This window comes from Leucoraja erinacea, chromosome 13 (genome assembly GCF_028641065.1).
Source record: "Leucoraja erinacea ecotype New England chromosome 13, Leri_hhj_1, whole genome shotgun sequence".
Lineage (NCBI taxonomy): Eukaryota > Metazoa > Chordata > Chondrichthyes > Rajiformes > Rajidae > Leucoraja > Leucoraja erinaceus.
The window spans coordinates 24990345-25013804 of record NC_073389.1 but is presented as its reverse complement, the minus strand read 5'-3'; the positions used below and the strand labels follow the sequence as shown (position 1 = coordinate 25013804).

Below are 23460 nucleotides of genomic sequence, written 5' to 3'. Positions count from 1 at the left end.
TCTCAATAGATTTTTCCAGCAAGGAAAATATAGGAAATATCCAGCAATTTTTCTAAAAGCCTTTGCTTAATGCATTGACAAATCTGTAGTGAGAGAAGGGATTAGCCTTGATTGTGTTAAAACGTTTCCTGCAGATCAAACTGATAATGCCTGTAACCATGCAAAAGGAAGCTCATATCCAGATTGTCCCTGCCTATACCAGGCATTGGCAAGGACAAGGTATTGGTTTATTATTGTCACGTGTACCGAGATACAGCAGAAAAACTGATTTGCTGGTATCCAGGCGAATCATTCCATACACGACTAATTAAAGTTTAGTTTGTCTAACCTCATATTAGGAAGGTTGCGAGTACACTGCAGTCATGTATGAGATTCCTGGATATTCACCAGGATATTGCCTGCGATGGAAGGTTTCATTTATGAGAAGAGACTGGATAATTAGGTTTGTTTTCCTAGAATGCAGGAGAAAATGTGATTGAATTATTCAAAATTATGAGGTGAATATATTTTACCATAGTAGTTGTGTATAAAACCAGAGAGCAGAGGTCTAAGGACTAGAAAGTTTGTAGGGAATCCGAGGAATTTTATTTTAAACTCAGATGGTGTTTGGAATCTGAAACACACCATTTGAAGGGGTGGTGGGGACAGATTCTCACAACATTTCAGAATTATGTTGATGAATACCTGAATTATCAAAGCAGTTTTTTTGCAGTCTTCAAGGCAGTGTTTAAATCCCACTGCAGGATCTGAACATATAGATTATGTGCAGATTTTAGATGCCGCCTCAAGAAGGCAGCATCAATCACAGATCCCCACCATCCAGGCCATGGCCTCTTCTCGGTGCTACCGTCAGGCAGGAGGTAGAGGCTTGATGTTTCTGTCAGATTCAGGAACAGCTACTTCTCTACATCCCTCTGGTCTTTAAACCTCACATTGGTTTAATGTAATCCTATCTTGGCAACAGAACATTATGGGCACTTCCATGGGCATTAATGTCACATTTATTGCAGTCTTCTTTTTCACTGTTCTGCAGCATTTGTGTAATTTATGCATTATCTATGCTTAATCTGCTTTGATTTTCATTGTATCTGTACGTCACTAGTTCTGCATGACAATGCTCGGCTTAAGAAAGTATGGCACATCACTGAAGAGATAACTGAAGGTAACTTGTTACGGTAAGGATGGCACAGTGGCGCAACGGGAGTCGCTGCCTTAGTGCGAGATCCGCATTCAATCCTACCTACGGGTGTTGTTTGTACATTCTCCCTGTGACCGCATGGGTTTTCTCAGGGTGCTCTAGTTTCCTCTCACATACAGGTTTATAGTAAATCGGCTTTGGTAAGTTGTAAAATCGCCCCTAGTGTGTAGTGCTTGTGTACAGGGTGATCGCTGGTCAGTGCAGACTCGGTGGACCGAAGAGCCTGCTTCCCGCACTGCATCTCCAAAGTCTAACGGTAAAAGGATTACATTGAGATCTTCCTTTTCAGTGGAACATTATTCAGATTAGGAAATGCTACTGCCATGAATAATATTCCAGCCTCAACCAATTACACTAGAGGCAGATAAAGCCGCACTTGCTGCTCTGGAACACAGTACGATGCAGATTGCTTGTTGCATTTAACACCTGGACATGATCATCAAAAGTTGCTGATTAAGAAGTGCTTTAAGATGTACTCGGGTCATGATAAAAAAAGAAATTGGACATTCTGTTATCTAGTTTATCAATTCCGAATTATTTAACCAATGGGCGAAGTGTAACGAGAGGGGGTGTTGCTGAAATCTGAGATCTTCTTCAAAGTAGAAGCAGTAGAAGTGTAGGATGGAACTGCAGATGCTGGTTTAAACTGAAGATAGACATAAACTGGAGTAACTCAGGTCGGAGAGACTGCTGTGTGCTGTTTGCAGAGACATGGTTCACACTCCTGATATACCTGACTGTGCCATTCTTCCTTCACTGTATGGACCATACAGCATCTTTGGGCTTGGAACTCACTCCACTTTTTACAAATGTGATAAGCATCATTGAGGGAACAAGATATTTTAATCTACTACTGGGGGCAGAGGGGCTTTGAGGGAACAATAACTGCAATACTATAGAATTTTATGCAAACGTGTTCAATATGAAACCAGGATCTTGAATCTGAATGAAGCAAATTGCAAGGGTATAAGTTATGACTGGCTGTGTTAGAGGCATATTTAAGAAAATAGTTTACAATCCCTATCCAATTGATGAATAGGAAAAGATGAGAAGGCATAGAGAAGTTGTGTCAAAGTAAAAGATTCATTTAAGAATTAATGCAGTCATCTTGAAGATAGAAGTTATTAATGAGGGGAAGCAGAATACGAGTAATGGTTAGCAATAAACATTAAAAAGACATACATTAACTTACAGATCAAGGAAAGAGAAAAATGGTAAACAAATACTTTGGATCTCACTCTGAAGGTATGGTGGCGCATATCAAGGCACGGTGGTGCAGCAGTAGAGTGGGTCTTACAGCGCCAGAGACCCAGGTTCATCCCACACGCGATACAAGCACGCACAAGTTTGGCTTCATTTAAAAAATAAAAAATTGTCTCCTGGTGGGCCGAAGAGCCGGTTTCCGTGCTATATCTCTAAAACTAAGAACATTAATATAACAAAGAACAGTACTGGAAAAAATTAATGGGATGAACAATAGCTTCTCTGCATCTGATAATCTGCATCCTAGTGCTGTAAAGGTGGGTGTGGAGGTAAATGCCCTCCTGTTATCTTCCAATATCCTGTAGATTCGCAATTCATTCCCACAGATTGGAAGGAAGCCAATATAACATTTATTTGGGCAGGAAAAGTAGAAAGGTAGAGATTAAAAATATGGAAATGAAGATGCAAAAATTTCAGGAGGATGGAGACAAAATGGATAATGACATGCTTAAGTAGTTTTCCAACTTGCATAACTTGGCATAAATAGGTATTAAAGTGGAGCTACAACTGTAGAATTTAAACAATTAAGCTAGATAAATTTGCAATAATATTGAACTATCTTGCAGAAAATGAGATACTGTACATTGTTAAATCTAGAGCAAAACAAAGTGCTGGATCTCTTTGAATCCGAAAGTGTCATCAGTCCATTTCCCACCAGATGTCTGACTGAGTTATTCAATTTGTTTTTCAGCAGAAACAAAAACTGAAACCGCTAATGTAAAGAAATCCAAAATGCTGAAGTCCAGGTAATGCTTTAGTTCTGTGTCACTCTACAGACACTACCATATCTGCTTTGTATTTCCAGAATTTAGAATTGGGATATGGGTAGGGCCAACTCATAGCTTAACTAGTTAAAGATGGAATAAACTCAACTCGCCATAATATTATGTGTATGTAGGAACTGCAGATGCTGGGTCGCGATCCAAAATGTCACACTTTCCTTCTCTCCAGAGATGCTGCCTTTTCCTGCTGAGTTATTCCAGCTTTGTCTATCTTCACCATATTACGTACTCGATAATCTAATATCGTAGGGTTTAGTTGAAAAAAATTACCAGCATAAAGGTATTTTCAAATAATCCAAACATGCCTCAAGAAGTTAAAATTCAAAGTTTGGGATAAACCAAACCCCTTTAAAACCCACTCAAATTTCACAACAACCAAGATAAATCATTAAATTGATGCAGCTCAAACTTTTTATTGATAAAATCATACAAGTAATGCACAGCTGAGTCTTTTTGTGCAAGAGCATAGCATCTAAACTATTATAGAAAGCAAATTCTAGATCTACGGTGACTAAAGGGTATTCAATGCACTGAGCAAGACTGGATACTCATGCATTGCAATAGTTATGTTGTAGGAACTTGGAGCATGAAGAGCATTTCTACAATTTATGAATGTTAGGTCTAAAAACTACAACTTGCTTAGAAGTGTCAAGTTGAATACCCAAGTCACTTAATATGCAAATGCAACTAAATGCAACAATAAAGTGATAAACCACATGTATTAAATTTGCTCTTTGCCAGACATTCACTAAACAAAACAAATTGGAGTACCATAACATTTTGCCGTTTTCTAAACATTTTTCCTCTAGAATTTTAAGAAACTCTGTCCAAAAACCTTGGCATATTTTATTTCAGATTTGATCAAATTACCCACATGAATGAATTTGATAGGACAATGGGAATTAGCGGCAATCACAAGGCCGACAGTAGGTTGTGGTTCAGTTTCTGACTCTGGGTCCAATATGACCTTAACAATAAGAGCTCACACTACCCCGAAATATATGTATATATATTCACGCATACGTTGACATTCAACATTCAAGTGCCAGTGTTTTTGGACTGTCTTTTGGTCAAGTTACTTTTTCGGGTTTTCTTTGAACTTTCAAAGAATCACTTTTAGGCTTACAAAAACAAACACAAAAAAAATTAAATATTTGTCAAATGAATAAATATTACACAAAACTAGCAGCAAAAATACCTAGATCTGTTGTGTGCAAATAGTTAATTCCCAACTGTTAGACCCCCATGGTCCCAAAATAGTCCTGGTTTGGTATCTAGCCTCTCTCCCACCCCTTCCCATTTTAATTAAGCTGCGTTTGACAATCACTGCAAAGACTTGGAGGTTCAAGAAAATGCATGCAAGACAAGACATCGGTATATAAAATATTCTCTGAATGTGCATTAAAATAAATTTGTTAAAGGTATTTAGATCTCTTATATAAAACCTGATGGGCACAATGTATAAGGGCCTAAATCTACCTGTATAGCACCATTCATCACAAGAGATTAGCTCAATACTGTCAGTGCATCTACTTTCCATTGATGAGAATTTCAGTACAAGAAGGCACAACACAATAGATGTATTGCACTTGATACGTTCTTTTGCTACTTTTCAGTTTGATCTCCACCACCCAAATTTTCCAGTAGTTTTTATACTGGCAGTCTGGCCACCTGGGAAAAAATAAGCTAAGAAAATCTACCCCATCTTGGCAGTTACAAGTCAACTCACCTGACTGCATTGGACAGCTCAACATTTAAACAGGTGGGAAAACTAATCTTTGGCCAGATATAGCGGATTATTAAACTGACTATTTGTCCATGTAATGGACAGTGCAAAAGGAAACCCAAGCCACTATACTATAGTGGATATGCGATCAATTACCAGCGTTGGCACCTTGTGCAGTAATGTGTACATTTCCATTCTCTGTGATCTCCAAGCATCAAACCTCAGACCCTAGTGGAGCAACTTTACAGAATCTACAGTAAACAGTTAAATGCGGCTTTTCTGAACTTCGCAATGATCTGTTCTACATTTTCCTTGATCTCCATTCCCTTTGTCCTGTTTTAACATCCATACACTTCCTTATCTATCCACCTTCCCTGAATTCAGTCTGAAGAAGGGACTAGACCCGAAACGTCACCCATTCCTTCTCTCCAGAGATGCAGACTGTTACTCCAGCATTTTGTGTTTATCTCTGATTTAAACCAGTTCCTTCCGACACATTTTGTCTGCTCCACTGAGTGAGGTAGTTATGCAGCCCAATATCTCTGAATCAAAATTATGCTTTTATCAAAGCTTCTTAAATAATAAATTTTGTTTTCAACATCTCAACCCCATTCTATGCTGTCAAACCAACATAGATAATCTTTACAGATAAGAAATGCCAAGCAGAGACTATTCATAATTAAAATGCACTGCAGTGTTGAAAATTTATGGCAGCTGTATGTTTGTGTTGAAGATGTAGATTGCATATTGGGGATGGCAAGCAATAACTGTTCACAGTTAGTAAATGCTTTCTACAGCTTGTTGCTAAACAGCCTTGCCTAATTTTCTTAAATCGTTTAACATAATGGCATGTTGCATTTTGCAAACTGATTATGCACTATTAAAAATTATAAATATATAAAATATGATAGAATTGTTAAAGTTTTGCTTTGAAGGTGAAATGAAAATCTCTTTTCCTTGGGTTGACTTTATTCTACAGGACTTGCCATCAACTGCACAACCAAAAGGACGACAGGTGAATAGTCATAGAAACTTTATAATATCCATAACTTAGTACAAGTAGTCAATCCATTTTTCATTAAATATGTTGGATGTTGCAGTATTTAACTTTTTTAGAAAAATGTATTTGAATCTAAAACTCGCCAGAGTGAAATTACTAGCAGTTGTCCAAATATTCCAGATTATAAACATTGCTGTCATACTTGTATTGCCATTATTTGAGCTCATCAAATTAGGTTAATTCCCTTGTTTTTGATTTCTCCAAGGAATTTTTAATGTAACTTTTGGATCACCCTTTCCTGAGCATAACAACTGACTTGTTAATACAAAATGTTTTCTCATGTCAGCACTGGTTCTTTTGTCATTACCTTGAAGTCTATGTCCTTGGTTTACCAATGTTTCAGCCACTGGAAATGGGTTCTGATAGAACAAAATAATAAGCAACATGCAGTGCCCTCCATAATGTTTGGGACAAAGACCCATCATTTATTTATTTGCCTCTGTACTCCACAATTTGAGATTTGTAATAGAGAAAAATCACATATGGTTAAAGTGCACATTGTCAGATTTTAATAAAGGCAATTTTTATACATTTTGGTTTCACCATGTAGAAATGACAGCAGTGTTTATACATAGTCCCCCCATTTCAGGGCACCATAATATTTGGGACACAGCAATGTAATGTAAATGAAAGTAGTCATGTTTAGTATTTTGTTGCATGTTCTTTGCATGCAATGACTGCTTGAAGTCTACGATTCATGAACATCACCTGGGTGTCTTTGGTGATGCTCTGCCAGGCCTGTATTGCAGCCATCCTTGGCTTATGCTTGTTTTGGGGGGCTAGTCCCCTTCAGTTTTCTCTTCAGCATATAAAAGGTAAGCTCAGTTGGGTTCAGATCAGGTGATTGACTTGGCCACTCAAGAATTTAAAAAATTTTAGCTTTGGAAAAACTCCTTTGTTGCTTTAGCAGTATGTTTGGGATCATTGTCTTGCTGTAGAGTGAACTGCCAGCCAATGAGTTTTGAGGCATTTGTATGAACTTGAGCAGATAGGATGTGTCTACACACTTCAGAATTCATTATGCTACCATCAGCAGTTGTATCTTCAATGAAGATAAGTGAGCCAGTACCTTCAGCACCCATACATGCCCAGGCCATAACACCCCCACCACCGTGTTTCACAGATGAGGTGGTATGCTTTGGATCTTGGGCAGTTCCTTCTCTCCTCCATACTTTGCTCTTGCCATCACTCTGATATAAGTTAATCTTCGTCTCATCTGTCTACAAGCCCTCTTTCAATAACTGTGGTTGCTCTTTTAAGTACTTCTTGGCAAACTGTAACCTGGCCATGCTATTTTTGCAGCTAACCAGTGGTTTGCATCTTGCAGTGTAGCCTCTGTATTTCTGTTCATTAAGTCTTCTGCGGACAGTGGTCACTGACAAATCCACACCTGACTCCTGAAGAGTGTTTCTGATCTGTCGGACTGGTGTTTGGGGTTTTTCTTAATTATAGAGAGAATTCTTCTGTCATCAGCTGTGGAGGTCTTCATTGGCCTGCCAGTCCCTTTGTGATTAATAAGCTCACCCGTGCTCTCTTTCTTCTTAATGATGTTCCAAACAGTTGATTTTGGTAAGCCCAAGGTTTGGCTGATGTCTCAGCCAAACTCAGTAAAACAGTTTTATTCTTCTTTCTCAGTCTCATAATTGCTTCTTTGACTTTCATTGGCACAACTTTGATCCTCATGTTGATGAACAGCAATAAACGTTTCCAAAGGTGATGGAAAGACTGGAGGAAAGACTAGGCGCTGAGAGCTATCTTATACCTGCATTACGGAGGCAATTAAACACACCTGAGCAATTACAAACGCCTGTGAAGCCATTTGTCCCATACATTATGGTGCCCTGAAATGGGGGTACTATGTATAAACACTGCTGTAATTTCTACATGGTGAAACCAAAATGAATAAAAATACCCTTTAAGTCTGACAATGTTCACTTTAACCACGTGATTTTTTTTAATATTACAAATCTCAAATTGTGGAGTACAGAGGCAAATAAATAAATGATAGGTCTTTGTCCCAAACATTATGGAGGGCCTGGGTGAGTGTATAAAATCTCACTAAGGAGAACAACATCATTTTTTTTAACTCTCTGCGTAACCGAAGTCCTCGTACCTAATTCCACTCCAGTAAATCACCTTGTGCCTGTTTCAGATTCTGGGATTCTTCCTAACATGTGAGGTCCAGAATTGAAAATAGTTTTCCAGCCGCAAGCTAAGCAGCTTTTTTTTAGGCTTGTGTAATTCTTATTTTTTTATTCCATACTCATCTGCGAGTATAGATTTTTGAGAAATCTATACTCACTTTTACAGATCAGCACACACATTTCCAAATGCCAATTTGTTTTGTATTATATCCCCAGTATTTACAGGTGTAATTATGATGAGATTCCATTCTTCATTCATTATTGACAATTCAGATGAGCACAAGTGCATTGTTAAGTGTAAAGATCCCCAAGGTACCAACCAGTTCCTTCGGTGGGTTTGTGCAAACATTATCGAGGCAGACAACATATTATTCATTCTGATGCATTATCTTGGTGAAAACTAATTTACATTTTATGTATTTTGAATGAGATAGAACAGAGTTTTTAAAGCTACTCTGAACCACAATTACTGCTGTACAACTTCTCGTTCTAAAACTATTTATCTCAAAATAGCTAATTCAAAATTCTGTATATTTTACAATATCTTAATTATTTTCCTGCTTCAAGCTCTAACAATAGCTCTACTTCAAGCTCTCCCAATCTATTCGCTGAACAAGGGCCTTGACCAGAAACGTCACCCATTCCTTCTCTCCAAAGATGCTGCCTGTCCCACTGAGTTACTTTTGTGTCTGTATTCACTCTTAGCAATATGTTTAAAAAGGTATAAGAATTGAGTGTTTAATTTCCAAGTTTCTTTGTCAAAATTGGTTACTCAGCCATGTTGATGATGATACAATAGATTTGTGGCTAGGTTTTGTTGAGTTTATTGACAATGCTGTCCTTTCATTGCTGACTGGTCATCTCAGCCCAGTCTCCAAAAAAAATCCCACCAATGTTTGGCTGAATTTTTTGGACTTCTAGGTTGATCCTTTTCTTTGTGTACTTTATTTTAATCCTGTCCACTAATACTACTGCTTCCTATAGAAAGGAAAAGCAATTTAAGAACTTCTGTTCATCTGATTGATTTGAAACTATATGCAGCTCATGTTAGTGATGGTGTTGTCTGATAGATTATTTGATCATTTTGTGTGCAGTTTCAATAGACAATAGACAAGTTCAATTTTCTGGATGCACATTTCTATAACATTTTCTTATGAAACACTATCCCATAGATTTATGTTCGGGCACAATTTGAATATGATCCATCAAAAGATGATCTTATACCTTGCAAAGAAGCTGGGATCCGTTTCCGAGTTGGGGAGATCATACAGATCATCAGTAAAGATGATCACAATTGGTGGCAGGGCAAGTTGGAAAACTCCAAAAATGGTACAGCTGGTCTCATTCCATCTCCTGAACTGCAGGAATGGTAAGTAACCTTAACACCCTTTTGCCATCATCTTAAGGAATTTAATTCTGAAAATGTCATAAATAAAACAAATATCTGTGCTGCAGTATCCCCCAAGACTGAAGCCATCAATTAACCTGGGAATTTTGTTGGCTTAGTGGTTGTGCTAAGATAGTACCAGTTTCCATATTCTGGTTTAATTAGAGCATTGTCATGCAAAACAGAAACCAGCTCCCCAGGTTTGCACTTATCATTAATCCTATTTTGTTCCCAATATTCCCACCATCCCCACCAAAAGATGAATCTATCACTCGCCAACATAGTACAGACAATATATAGCAGCAATGTTACAAAATTTTGAGATTTTAAAAATCAAGTCTGCAATTTATCCCATCATATAAAGCATAACAATAAGTTTAATTTGACACCAAATTCACTTTCATATCTCAAGTATTAAAAACGTTATGGCCATTTTCATACTCGGAAATTAGCATCTTGTTCCCTATTGATTTTCAATGGACATTACAAAAAAGCTGTGATCTTGGATAATCAAAGGCCCATTTCTTAAGGAAAGATTAACATTTTTAAATAGCCTAAGTGTCCAAAGATTATTCACAAATAATTCACAATATAACATGATTTTTATATCTAATTTACATTAATTTATAGGCCAAATGGAAGGAATTTAGTGTTCAATTGCTGTAAATAAATGCCCATTTAAATCGGCTTTCTAGTGGGTTCATGTGGAACGCGCTGGTTTAGAATGTTGACAGCGCGCTGGATTAGTGCCCTCAAATGCCGAGAAAAATACTGCGGGATATAAAAAGCCCAAAATGAACTATTCGCTATAGATAACTTGATATATAGGGTTATATATATGCCCCATTTAATGTAAAAAAAAGGTACATACCTTTAATTGTTTGCTTTATAAAACCCTGGGGCTGCGAGATGTTGCGGAATCAGAGAGTAATTTTAAACTATTATAACTATATTATCGAGGCCTATAAAACTAATAATACCTTTTGCGACCGGGTCTTGCAGCGATTTTTCGTTAATGATTTACTAGGCTGAACATCTGCGATTAGTACAGCCTAGTAAAAATCGCGTTTTAAACCCGCCCCCTCCAAACAACGCCAAAATCGCCGACCTGGCTGTGGGCAGATTCCCAATGGCGATTCAGGTAGGTTTTGTAACATACCTATATATAGTAGCCAATTAACTTATAAATCCACGTATCTTAAATATGGGAAGATCCTGAAGCATCTGGATGAAATTATGACACAAAACGTTTGACGAGTGCACTTTATAGTTAGGTTACATAGCCTATTTAGGAAAAAGTATAAAACCAAAATATTTCATATTTAATTTTTTTTTTTTTTAACCAAACAATTTTCTTACAGACAAGTATAGGTTAAGTGCAAATACTGCAGCAATGGTTCCAGTGCTGTGGAGGAAAGGGTAGTGAGTTGAATTAAACAAAGCAGACCATGATTGAGTCTTGAACATCTGGGGATATGTGAATATTTTAGACACTTTTTGAGTTTCCTGCAATGCTTTTACAAGATCTCATTCATAAGATTGAAAATAAGAGTTTTTAACACAGTAAATTGTTCATGCTCTACCGAAGTTGCAATCTGAAAGGTACAATATTAATATTTGCTCTCAGAGCTTTACATATGCTCACTGATACTCGTGCGTTTTTTTTCTACACAAGGCGTGTTGCGTGTATAGCCATGGAAAAGACCAAACAAGAGCAGCAGGCTAGCTGTACCTGGTTTGGGAAGAAGAAAAAACAATACAAAGATAAATATCTGGCAAAACACAATGCAGGTATTCAAAACTTAGCATAATTACTGGAAGTCTTAATTCTGACTGCATCTGCTTTTGATTTGATAATTATTTGCATTAAATAAAACAATACGAATAACAAAATAACATTTGTAAACGATGTAAGATTTTGTCACATGCATTATTTTAATGTTAACAGTGAGCCATTAAAACAATAACATTATTGTCACTATTAAAATATTGCCGTGGCTAGTTTCAGTTTTGATATAATTAGTAAATGTTCATGTAGTATATATATTTGTGATCACACACAAAGTATTCCAGTGTTAGTCGTTCGTGAATTGTGGTTGTACTGGCAAGGCTAGCATTTATTACCTCCTGAACCATTTCAGAGGGCAGAGACACCCCCTTATTATTGTGTCTGCAATCATAAGCAAACCCCAGACTGGGTAAGGATGGCAGGCTTCTATCCTTGAAGGAGATTAATAACCAAATCGTTTTTTAATGTGACAGTTTAGTAATTTCTCTAGGGAAAATTTACAGAAGCCAATTAACCTACAAACCTGTATGTCTTTGGAGTGTGGGAAGAAACGGAGCACCCGAAGAAAACCCACGCAGTCACAGGGAGAACATATAAACTCCGTACAGACAACACCCATAGTCAGGATCGAACATGGGTCTCTGGCGCTGTACGGCAGCAACTCTACCGCTGTGCCACTGTGCCGCCCCCATTGTAGTTACGTTTTCTAGAAGGAAGCATAATTCAACAATAAGGGAAGGATGAGGTGGGGTGGGAGGTGGGCTTACTGCTCTGTAGGCCTAAGAATCTATACTTCCAGCTGTTGGAATAAAGCTAACATAATATCAATCCATCTAAATCCTGTTTGTGTTTCGCATTCAGACCACCTATATTACATTCTTAAATTCAGAGATGTTATTTGCTCTCTTGTGCAGCTTTGTGAATGATGAGCATGTTGCCCTGTTGCTAGGATGATTCTGTGATGTAACAATATCATCCCTTTGAATTACGTACTTTGTTATATATATATATCTTCCTTTATTCGAAGAGAGGGTAAAATTACCCTTCAATGGGATTAGGCGTAATTACGTTTTCTTTAAACTGCTGTTATTTCCCTATAGATGGAGCAAAACAGAAACAGTTGAATTGTTGAGTTTAATAACTAAAACTTTATAAAACTCTGAAGCTACTATTTATAGCAATAGCAGGTCGCCATTTTTCTTGAAATCATAATGATTCCTCTGCATTTTGTTCTATAGCCACATGTCTGTATAGTATGCTGAATTCTCCGAAGCCCTTTGTTATCTGACAAGAAACTGTGGTCTTAATTCCTTCTTCTTACTTCTTAAGCCCTTTGCTCCTCTAGGGAGCATAGGCCATTGACAAATGTCCTCCACCTCACTCAATTGTTGGCAGTTCTTTCGAGATCTCCCCTGTTGAGCCCACTCTCAGACATTTCTGTCTCCAGCTGTTCCTTTTTCCTTGGGGAAATTGTTCAGGGCTTGCCAGGTGATGTTTGTGGCAGGTTTCTTGAGGGTGTGTCCTATCCAACTCCATTTTCTCCTTCGAATTTGTACGTCAATGGGCTCCTGGCTTGTCCTTTTCCACAGGTCCACATTGCTTACTTTGTCTCTACACCAGATGTTAAGTATTCTCCTAAGGCAGGTGATAATGAATGTTTGCAGCCTGTTTGTAGTGTGTTTTGTTGTTTTCCATGTCTCTGATCCATACAGCATCACCTGTTTCACATTTGAGTTAAAGATGCGTATTTTGGTGTTGATTGAGATGTGTTTTGAGCTCCAGATCTTCCTGAGCATATTAAACACCTCCCTAGCCTTATTGATTCTACTTTTTATGTCTGCTTCTGCCCCTCCGGTGATGTCCACATTACTGCTTAGGTATGTGAATGTTCTACCTCCTCTAGAACAGTGCTGTGCTTAAGGATAGGGTTGCTGGTTTTGGAGTGCATCCTCATCACATGTGTCTTTGCTGTATTGGGTGTAAGACCAAGTTTTGTGCAGCTTGTGAGAGTCTGTCCGTCTTCTCCTGCATTTGTATCTGTGTGTGTGAAAGGAGAGCTATGTCATCTGCAAAGTCAAGTTCAATTCCTTGCCAAAAAAAAACTGCTCATCGAGGCTGCTATTACACCTAATCACTTTAAAATTAGCTTTTTACAAAGTTCAACATGTAGATATCTTCCATCAGCCACCATCCTTTTCCTCAGGAGTATGAACATATATGTGATTCCCATAAAATTTCAAAGTATTCCGGGTGCACTCTATAATGCACGTTTCAGCAAATGTGGGTTCTCGTCCTTATGCGACTCACTGTGATGCACAAGGCAGCCATTTGGCCCATCAAGTCTGTGCTTGCTCCAAGCAAAATAATCAAATAAGAAAGACCAAAAACTACAGATGTTGGCAATGCCCATGTCCCATTCCCCTTCTTTTTACTTCCTTGTAGCCCTACATCTTATTCCTTCTCACTTGCCCAAAGCCCTACATTGACTCTTTTACACTAACCCATGCTGGAGCATAATTAAGTTGCAGATTGAGGAGAGCAAAGCATCAGAGACCTTATAAGTCATGAGGTAACAAAAGTTGAGATTAATGTTTCTGCGATGGATTTGTGAGGTAGAATAAAAACTGTTAGATGTTTTAGTAAGTAGATATTCTTTGTGGTGAAAGGCAAACGGGATCAGAATATTGGTTCAGAGTTCATTATGAATCCATTGGTGTAAACAGTGTTATCAAGACTAGTCAGGAAAGCTGTAAAAGAGCTGAAGATATTAGCTTCATTCTGGAGGAAATTGGGACACATTCATGATTGCATTTTGAATAAATAGTCTGAAAGCAGAAAGCAAGTTATAAGTCAACAGATGTGTTAGCTGTTGTCAACTTCGAAGCTCCTCCTTCATATGATATTGCCAAGATGCGTGCTTAGTGAAGAAAACTATGGGTTAAGGATAGATCATGGGGGTATGAATGTAGGTAGGTGAAGGATTGTTAATAAAGCCATGATCTAGCTGGTTCTGGCTTTTTGACAATATAACTGCACAAGAAAACACCCTTTCAACTGGCTAACAAGGGTGGGGATTGAAAGCAATGGCTTGGATGGCCATGTCCAAATGTGCAAGGATTATAGATAACAAATATTAACATTTATAATAAGGCATAGATAACTTGTTCTCACGATGCAGCATACTAAAGTCACAGACAATACCATCGATTGGAGAAAGTTTCCTTGCTGAGAAAGAAACAGAAACCTGAATTAAACAGTTTGGGAGTAAAAGGTTTGAGTTTAGAAAGTGACAGCACATCCCAAAGATTATGCATATAATAGGAATTCCATTGTAAACTTAAATTCATTAGAAATTATATCTTGTAATTTGCAAGGTTGTCTTTGCTTTCAAAAATCCAATTAAAACATCCAAACTGTGTCATGATAACGAGGTAAAATCAGCTTATCCTTCGGGAAACATTCGCTTTATTTTGACTGACAGATTATGTATTTTGGTGAGAGTTACTTCAATCATTCAGGACAACAATTAGGTGTTGCTCTGTCCAGGGACCTATTCCACCAAGACATAAAATCAGGAATGCGCAGCCACAGTAGTTACCCTCGTTAAAATGTTTGTCTGTTTGCTTTGAATGATTAAACCAATGCTCTACATCGGAAGTTCCTTGTTTACCTAAAATGTACCAGAAAGTATTGTGTCTCTGACTGCACACAACTGCTGATCATTGCAAAAGGGAGACGACTAATGGAATCAAAGCTCATGATCTAATATCACAATCTACAAATAATCTTTTTATGCAATAATGAAACTCTTTCTCTGGTACATTTTGCAGATTTAATCATCTTAAATTGACCTTTGGTGTATAAGTATATTTGTGAACGCACATTAATGTACATAGTCATAGAACCAAATCAAGATGGTATACATCATTAAATTCTAGTAACTTGCACATATTTTATTTACATAGAGGTAGCTAAGTACTTTTGCAATGTGATGTATTTGTTGCCTTTTGTGAATACTGAAATATATCTTTCACATTTTATTTGAAATATAAAATTTGATTTTGCTTTGTGGGTTTTTGTGTGTTTTGTACATTTTGGTTGTAATTTAACAATGCAGTGCAACATTGCTTAAACAATGATGCTTATACATTTTTCATGCTGTCTTCCACCCAATGGCCTCTATGCATGTAAGTAACTGTGACCGAGTGACATTAACTTTTCTCCCTTTTTCCATTTTTATTTTAGTTTGTTTCATTAGCATTAAAGAAATTAAAGCTGCATTATATTCTTTTGAAAGCCTGATCCTCTTCAGTATAATAAAAAATGAACTTTTAGAACTTATGTTGGTTTTCAGAACCTAGGAATGCAAAGTAAGGTTGTTCAACGTTGCTTGTATCAATGCAGATTTATGTCTGGAAATTCAAAATTTCCTTCATGATGTACCAGATGAGTGCAGCAGCTGGTCACCAATCACTGTTGGCTATGAGCCCTGCACTGAATATGTTGGTCCAATAGCCATATGTGAAAATATACCGCTTGGTATTCCTTTCACAGGCTAAAATCAGGCTTGAAAGCTACAACCCTAATTGGGCCTGTGCTGTGGTCAGTAGAGAACGGAAGTAGGGATTGGTGTTATTTGGTAGTGGTTGGGAGGCAGGGTAGGTGGGTAGGACAGGCATTCGGGATGTTCCTTGAGTTTAGGTGCGATTGAAGAATAAAATCAGAAAATGCTACAAAAATCCAGCAGTAGGTCAGACAGCTTTTGCATGGGGAGAGATGGTTACTGTTTCTGGTTTAATGACCTTTCATCAAGATGCTGAAAAGTTAGAAATCAATCAAGTTTTAAGTAGCAGACAAGATGGAGACACCAAATAGAATGTCTGAAAGTGGGTAACCAGAAGAGGCTGAATGACAGATGCGGTGAGGGTGCCAGCTCAGAGAGGATAATGAAGGCTTGATGGTCCCAGCTGACCTCTCTTGAGAGATGAATGGAAACATAAAGAAAAAAAGGCAGTCATTGCTGGAACTGTGAGACATAAAACACTGTGGGTGCTAGAAATCTGAAATGAAACAAACTCATGGTAAGGCAGCATCAGTGAATGGAGTAAAACTGTTAATATCATATGTTGATAAGCTTGCATCTGACTGTCTAATTGCGATTGGCAGGCTATCTGAAACAGAAATTTTTTCCAACATTTAAAATCTTAATTAAATGCATCTCTCTAGGATGTGTAGGTGCTAACTGCATGTGTTAATGTCTATAATTGTATTATAATAATATAATGCAGCTTTAAGCGCATGATGGAATTGTTTATAAGACTCATAATTTCCCTGTAAGTACACCTAGAATGTCACAATGTTTCCTCCAACTCTCAACAGCAAAAATAACCCTACTTTCACTGTGAAAGAGGTGACTTTAAAACATTAAAGACCTTGTTGGTTTTTCCTTTAACAAACTATGGAGCTGAAAACCTTATTTTTAATATATATACTAGAGCTACTGTAGTTTTGAATGTACCATTTGAAGCATTTCTGCTTCTATTTATGGAACTATTTAATGCATTTTTCACATTTTATTTTGGACTATAAATAAGCCTCATTTCAGGCTTACCTGTCTGATGTGCTTTCACTCTTCTTAACCAGAAGTCAACCAGCTGATACATCCACGATGTCTAATAATTTAGTATATAATTGGAACTTGAGAGGAACCGGAACCAACAAGCTCCCCAAGGACAGAGCGTTTTGTAGATGAATTGGCATTTAGCAGGAAGCACTTCAAATCACAGGACATGCATATTTCATTAAGTCATCAACACTCTATTGAGTATATAAGTTGGAATGTTTCTATGTTTGCAACTTTTTTTTTGAAGTTCAATTGCAGGCAGAGGGAGCAGTTTATCGTGACATCATGATCAGCACAGGCATTATGGGATGAAGGGCCTGTTCATGTGCTGTATGATCCAAGGAGAGTTATCATGGGATCCAAGGAGAGATAGCTGAATGGATAGCAAATGGGCTCCATGAAAGGAAGCAGAGGGTGATGGTGGAAAGTTGCTTCTCAGAATGGAGACCTTTGACTAGTGATATGCCACAGGGTTCAGTGCTGGGCCCATTACTGTTTATCATCTTCATCAATAATTTGGATGAGAACATACAGGGCAAGTTTGCTGATGATACAAAAGTTAGTGGTTTTGCAGATAGTGAAGATGGTTGTGAACGATTGCAGCATGATCTGGATCGATTGGCCAGGTGGGCGGAAGAATGGTTGATGGAATACAGAAAAGTGTGAGGTGTTGCATTTTGGGACGTCGCACAAGGGCAGGACCTACACAGTAAATGATAGGCCTCTGTGTAGTGTTGTAAAGCAGAGAAATCTAGGAGTACAAGTGCATGGTTCTATGAAGGTCGAGTCGCAGATAGATAAGGTGGCCATAAAGACTTTGGCCATCATCAGTCAGAGTATTGAGTGTAGAAGTTGGGAGGTCATGTTGCAGTTGTATAAGACGTTGGTGAGACCACATTTCGAATATTGTGTGCAGTTCTGGGCACCATGTTATAGGAAAGATATTGTCAAGCTTCAAAGAGTTCAGAAAAGATTTATGAGGATGTTGCCAGGACTAGAATGTGTGAGCTATAGGGAGGTTGAGTAGGCTGCGTCTATTCCATGGAGTGTCAGAGGATGAGAGGAGATCTTATAAAGATATACAAAATCATGAGAGGAATAGATCGGGTAGATGCACTGTCTTTTACCCAGAGTAGGGGAATCGAGGACCAGAGGACATAGGTTCCAGGTGAAGGGGAAAAGATTTAATAGGAATCCAAGAGGTAACTTTTTCACACAGAGGGTGGTGGGTGTGTGGAACAAGCTGCCAGAGGAGGTAGTTGAGACAGGGACTATCCCATCGTTTAAGAAACAGTTGGACAGGTACATGGAAAGGACAGGATATGGACCAAGCGCTGGCAGGTGGGACTAGTGCTGCTGGGACATTGTTGGCCGGTGTGGGCGAGTTGGGCCGAAGGGCCTGTTACCACACTGTAATTATCTATGACCCTTTGGAGCAATATTTCAACTTTTTAACTAGTAGGTTGAGTCAATGTGGTTTTGGGTTAAGATATTTGGCAGAGCTTTTCATTATTAACCTTCCCATTTCCCATAAAGTTCCCATTTTTTCTCATTTGCTTTGATTGCAGCCTAATTTTTTTTTTCAGAAGGTCACTGCATGTGGGATAAAATGACTATTGGCTAAAAGAAAACTGCCAATAAAAACCAATGAATAAGTACTTACAGAAAAATTAAGAGCCTGCTTATCACATTTGTAATTGACTAAGATATTTGGCAGGACATTAAACTATTGGAGATGCATTTTCCACATTCTGTGTTCACATATATTTTATTATTGACTAATGCAAAATACTATTGAAAATATCCCTTAATTCATTTATAACAGACCCAAATACAAATGAAAATGTACATGTCCCATCTTACTACCAACCATGTTTTGATACATTTTACCTGAAGGAAAATCAGATTCCAGTTTCAGTAACATTCATTATTCAATTATAATATCAAATACATTTCATCTCATATCATTTGTAAATGTGTTTTTAGTAAAATTAATGTTTAATTACAGAATAATGCATTATTGTACTACTTCAGAATAAACAGTAATTATTTATTACTTTAAGTCATAATAGATTTTGTAATCCATGTCTCGAAAGTCCCAGGAATGTTTAAAAACATGTTTAACTTAGTGGTCTTGATAAATCTTCAAATATTTAATTTACCATGGGTCTCCCTTTTAGTCTTTGATCAACTAGATCTTGTCACATACGAAGAAGTAGTAAAACTGCAAGCCTTCAGAAGGAAGACGCTAGTATTACTAGGTAAAAAAAACTATATTTTGATTGCATTAATCTTACAATTGCAATTACTAATTACTGTGCAAGATGTCCTTTAAAAGGGAATAAAACTTTTTTTTTGTCTTTTTTTAATTTGCGGGAAAGGAGCCCATGGAGTAGGACGACGGCACATTAAAAATACTCTTATTACAAAGCATCCAGACAGATTTGCATACCCTATACCACGTAAGTGCTGGATTTATGTGTGAAATATTCAATGGTTAAATCCTTATCAAAAATCATTGTATTTTGGCGATGTTCATGGTTGTTATATGTTTGGTATATCTCTGCATTAAAAATATCTATTAAAGGCCTCCACCGCCTCCTGTGGCAAATAATTCCACAGATTCACCACCCTCTGACTAAAGAAATCCTCCTCATATCCTTCCTAGAGAAATGTCCTTTAATTTTGAGGCCATGACCTAGGTCCTAGACTCTCCCACTAGTGGAAACATCCTCTCCGCAACCACCCTATCCAGGCCTTTCACTATTCGGTAAGTTTCAATGAGGTCCCCCCTCATCTTTCTAAACTCTAGCGAGTAGAGGCCTTGCGCCGTCAAACGCTCATCATATGTTGACCCACTCATTCCTGGGATCATTCTCATAAACCTCTTCTGGACCTTCTCTAGAGCCAGCACATTCTCAGATATGGGACTCAAAATTGCTCAAAGTACTCCAAATGCGACCCGACCAGCACCTTATAGAGCCTCAGCATTATATCCATATTATTGTATTCTGGTCATCTTGAAATAAATGCTGGCACTGCGTTTGAAACTTAACGCAGTGTGTCCATCTTTTCTGGTTCTTCCTTTAGTGAACTGGCTGAGAACTGGTATAGATCATGGATAAATAAACATAGACAGCTGCAGCTTTGTATCAAGTTTTGTTTGGAAGACATTTTAAACATTTTAAAATATGAAATTGCTGACTTTTTCACCCAGTAACAATGGAATGCATTAAGATCATGCCATCAATCTGCCACTATGAATTGGTTCAGTATTAGACTACTATTTGTGGAGCTTCCTGGACATTAGACTAAATAAAACTCTTCTAAGTTAAAGCATCTGTGTTCAATACAATTGTTAGAATGTTTGGAGACACAAGGAACTGCAATAAAAGATGCAAAGTGCTGGAGTAACTCAGCAGGTCAGGCAGCATCTCTGGAGAACATAGATTGGTAATATTTCAAGTCTGAAGAAAAGCCCAGATTCAAAACGTCACCTAAAAATGTTCTCAAGTGATGCTGCCTGACCCACTGAGTTACTTCAGTACTTTGTGTCTTATATCAGAATATTTGATGGTTCTCTGCAGTGAAAGATCAGTGATATAGACCAAAATGGAAAAAGGGCTCTTCAATCGATTTTTACCTGTGGGTTGGAAAAGTGGATGGCAAGTAGGAAATTTATTGCCACTGTTAATCACTATCCAGTGGTCTGTTGTGCTATTGCAAGTAAGAATGTTATTGTTCCATTTCGGGGCATATGACAATAAAACACTTTTGACTTGATCTCTTCATGGCCTTGGATTCCCTTTTCCAGCTCTACAAATTCTCAGAACTCTGTCTTCCTCTAATTTCAATTTCTTGTGTATCTCTTACGTAATTTTCAATCAAAGCCCAAATCTATGCAATTCTTTCCCCAAACTTAACCTATCTTTCACTCCTCATTTAAAATCCACTTCAACGCATGCTGAACTTTTAGTTTCTGCTTTTAATATTCCGTTAGCATGGTGTAGTTCTTTTCATCTGATTACATTCCTGTGAAAAATCTTGAGATGATTTACGATGAAAGACTTATATGAAAGTTGTCATTATTGCCAGATGTTAATCGGCCTCCATATCCTAGAAGATAAGAAGAATATAATCTGTTTTGTCTTAATCTGTAGTATGCTTAAAGAGTTTCATGCTAAAATAATAAAACACAAAAAAATGCTTCAAATGGTGGTTTCACTTTCAAAAGGTTACATTGTTTGTCAGGAGAAAGTATAATATGAGCTATTGATTTAAAAAGGCCCTGCTTTCAGGGAAGAAATTGCATCGTTATTTTCTCAAGGCCAATTAAGAATGAGCAATAAATGCTGAGTAGCCACAGTCACACATGACACATGTATCAATGGACCTTCTGAAGAAAGGTCTCGACCCGAAACGTCACCTATTCCTTCACTCCATAGATGCTGCCTCACTCGCTGAGTTTCTCCAGCATTTTTGTCTACCTTCGATTTTTCCAGCGTCTGCATTTCTTTCTTAAACACATGTATCAATGGTCAGAAAAGAATGATGAATCAACCAGGCATGAGTTGGAATCCACATTTTCATCACTGATCTGTCACTAATGTAAGGCTATTTTTCTTCATAGACACTACGAGACCTGCCAGAAAAGATGAAGAAAATGGCAAAAATTACCATTTTGTTTCACATGATCAAATGATGCAGGATATTTCCAATAATGAATATCTGGAGTATGGCAGTCATGAGGATGCAATGTATGGAACAAAGTTGGAAACGATACGCAAAATCCATGAACAAGCACTCATTGCAATTCTAGATGTTGAGCCACAGGTCAGTAAAATTATTGAAAATATCATCATTCTCAATGAAGGCCTTGTTTGTTCCATCGTTTTGAGTCTGTATTAATGCACTGGCCTGACTGTTGCTGGACTTTCTATCATAACAGTGGTGTTGCAAGCAGGGCCGGCCTTAAGCCAATTGGACCAATTGCTCCCAATTGGGCCCCCCGCCTAAGGGGGCCCCGCGCTAGAGTAATCTACTCTCGACTCGTCAAGTACACACAACACATTGCAATATCTATGTAACACCACATTACTGGTTCTACAGAGATTTCTGTGGTTTCTGTAAATATGAGTAAAAGACTAAGGGACATCGGCAGAACATATTTGAGTGGCATAAGAAGAGGGGTGTAGCCAAGGCAAAGAAGGCCGAAGCAGAAAAGGAGAAAGATGCATTAGATAAGTATTTCAGCAGAACTATCTCAGAAAATGTAGAAGAGCAAGTGGAGCCACAACACAGTGAAGATGATGACACTGAAGGAAGCCAGTCTGAAGAAGTTATGCAAGACAATCAAAGTGGGAATTTATTTACTGAAAGTGAGATCGGCCATTTTGAAAGTGTTGAATTTGACAAACAAGGAAACTCGCCTGTTGACACGACTGCTGGTGCCTCTGAGGCAAGGGAGAACGTGAATTCAAAATCTGCCAGTTTTGTAGAATTAACAGATGATGCTACAACATGGCCAGAAATGATAAGTCAGAGTACACAATGTTGATGGAGAAACTCAGCGGGTGCAGCAGCATCTATGGAGCGAAGGAAATAGGCGACGTTTCGGGCCAAAACCCTTCTTCAGACTGATGGGGGGTGGGGGGGAGAAGAAAGGAAAAAGGGAGGAGGAGCCCGAGGGCGGGGGGATGGGAGGAGACAGCTCGAGGGTTAAGGAAGGGGAAGAGACAGCAAGGGCTAGCAAAATTGGGAGAATTCAACGTTCATGTCATCAGGACGCGAGCTGCCCTGTCACCTGTCACCTAACACCTGTCCCTTCACCTCCCCCCTCGACTCCATTCAAGGTCCCAACCAGTCGTTCCAGGTGCGACAAAGGTTCACCTGTATCTGCTCCAACCTCATCTACTGCATCCGCCGCTCTAGATGTCAGCTGATTTACATCGGCGAGACTAAGCGGAGGTTGGGCGATCGTTTTGCCGAACACCTCCACTCAGTCCGCAATAACCTACCTGAACTCCCGGTGGCTCAAAACTTCAACTCCCCCTCCCATTCTCAATCGGACCTCTCTGTCCTGGGTCTCCTCCAGAGTGAGCAATACCGGAAATTGGAGGAACAGCACCTCATATTCCGCCTGGGCAGCTTGCGTCCTGATGGCATGAACGTTGAATTCTCCCAATTTTGCTAGCCCTTGCTGTCTCCTCCCCTTCCTTAACCCTCGAGCTGTCTCCTCCCATCCCCCCGCCCTCGGGCTCCTACTCCCTTTTTCCTTTCTTCTCCCCCCCACGCGCCATCAGTTTGAAGAAGGGTTTTGGCCCGACACGTCGCCTATTTCCTTCGCTCCATAGATGCTGCTGCACCCGCTGAGTTTTTCCAGCAATTTTGTGTACCTTCGATCTTCCAGCATCTGCAGTTCCTTCTTGAACACATGATGCCAGAGTGTCAGGGACCATTTAGTGAGAAAAAGGACCACCTACAATTAT

At 38.5% G+C, this 23460-nt stretch overlaps 1 protein-coding gene across 1 annotated transcript in view; it reads left to right on the top strand.

Moving 5' to 3' along the window:
• The first annotated feature begins 5909 nt into the window (after positions 1–5909).
• The window catches only part of LOC129703110 (peripheral plasma membrane protein CASK-like), a 36533-nt gene continuing 18982 nt past the window's right edge, over positions 5910–23460 (top strand). The window contains exons 1-6 of the mRNA XM_055645308.1: positions 5910–5984; positions 9346–9542; positions 11236–11351; positions 19153–19233; positions 19354–19434; positions 21603–21805. Of these exons, the coding sequence (XP_055501283.1) occupies positions 5910–5984; positions 9346–9542; positions 11236–11351; positions 19153–19233; positions 19354–19434; positions 21603–21805 (753 nt within the window). The remainder of the gene's footprint in view (positions 5985–9345; positions 9543–11235; positions 11352–19152; positions 19234–19353; positions 19435–21602; positions 21806–23460) is intronic.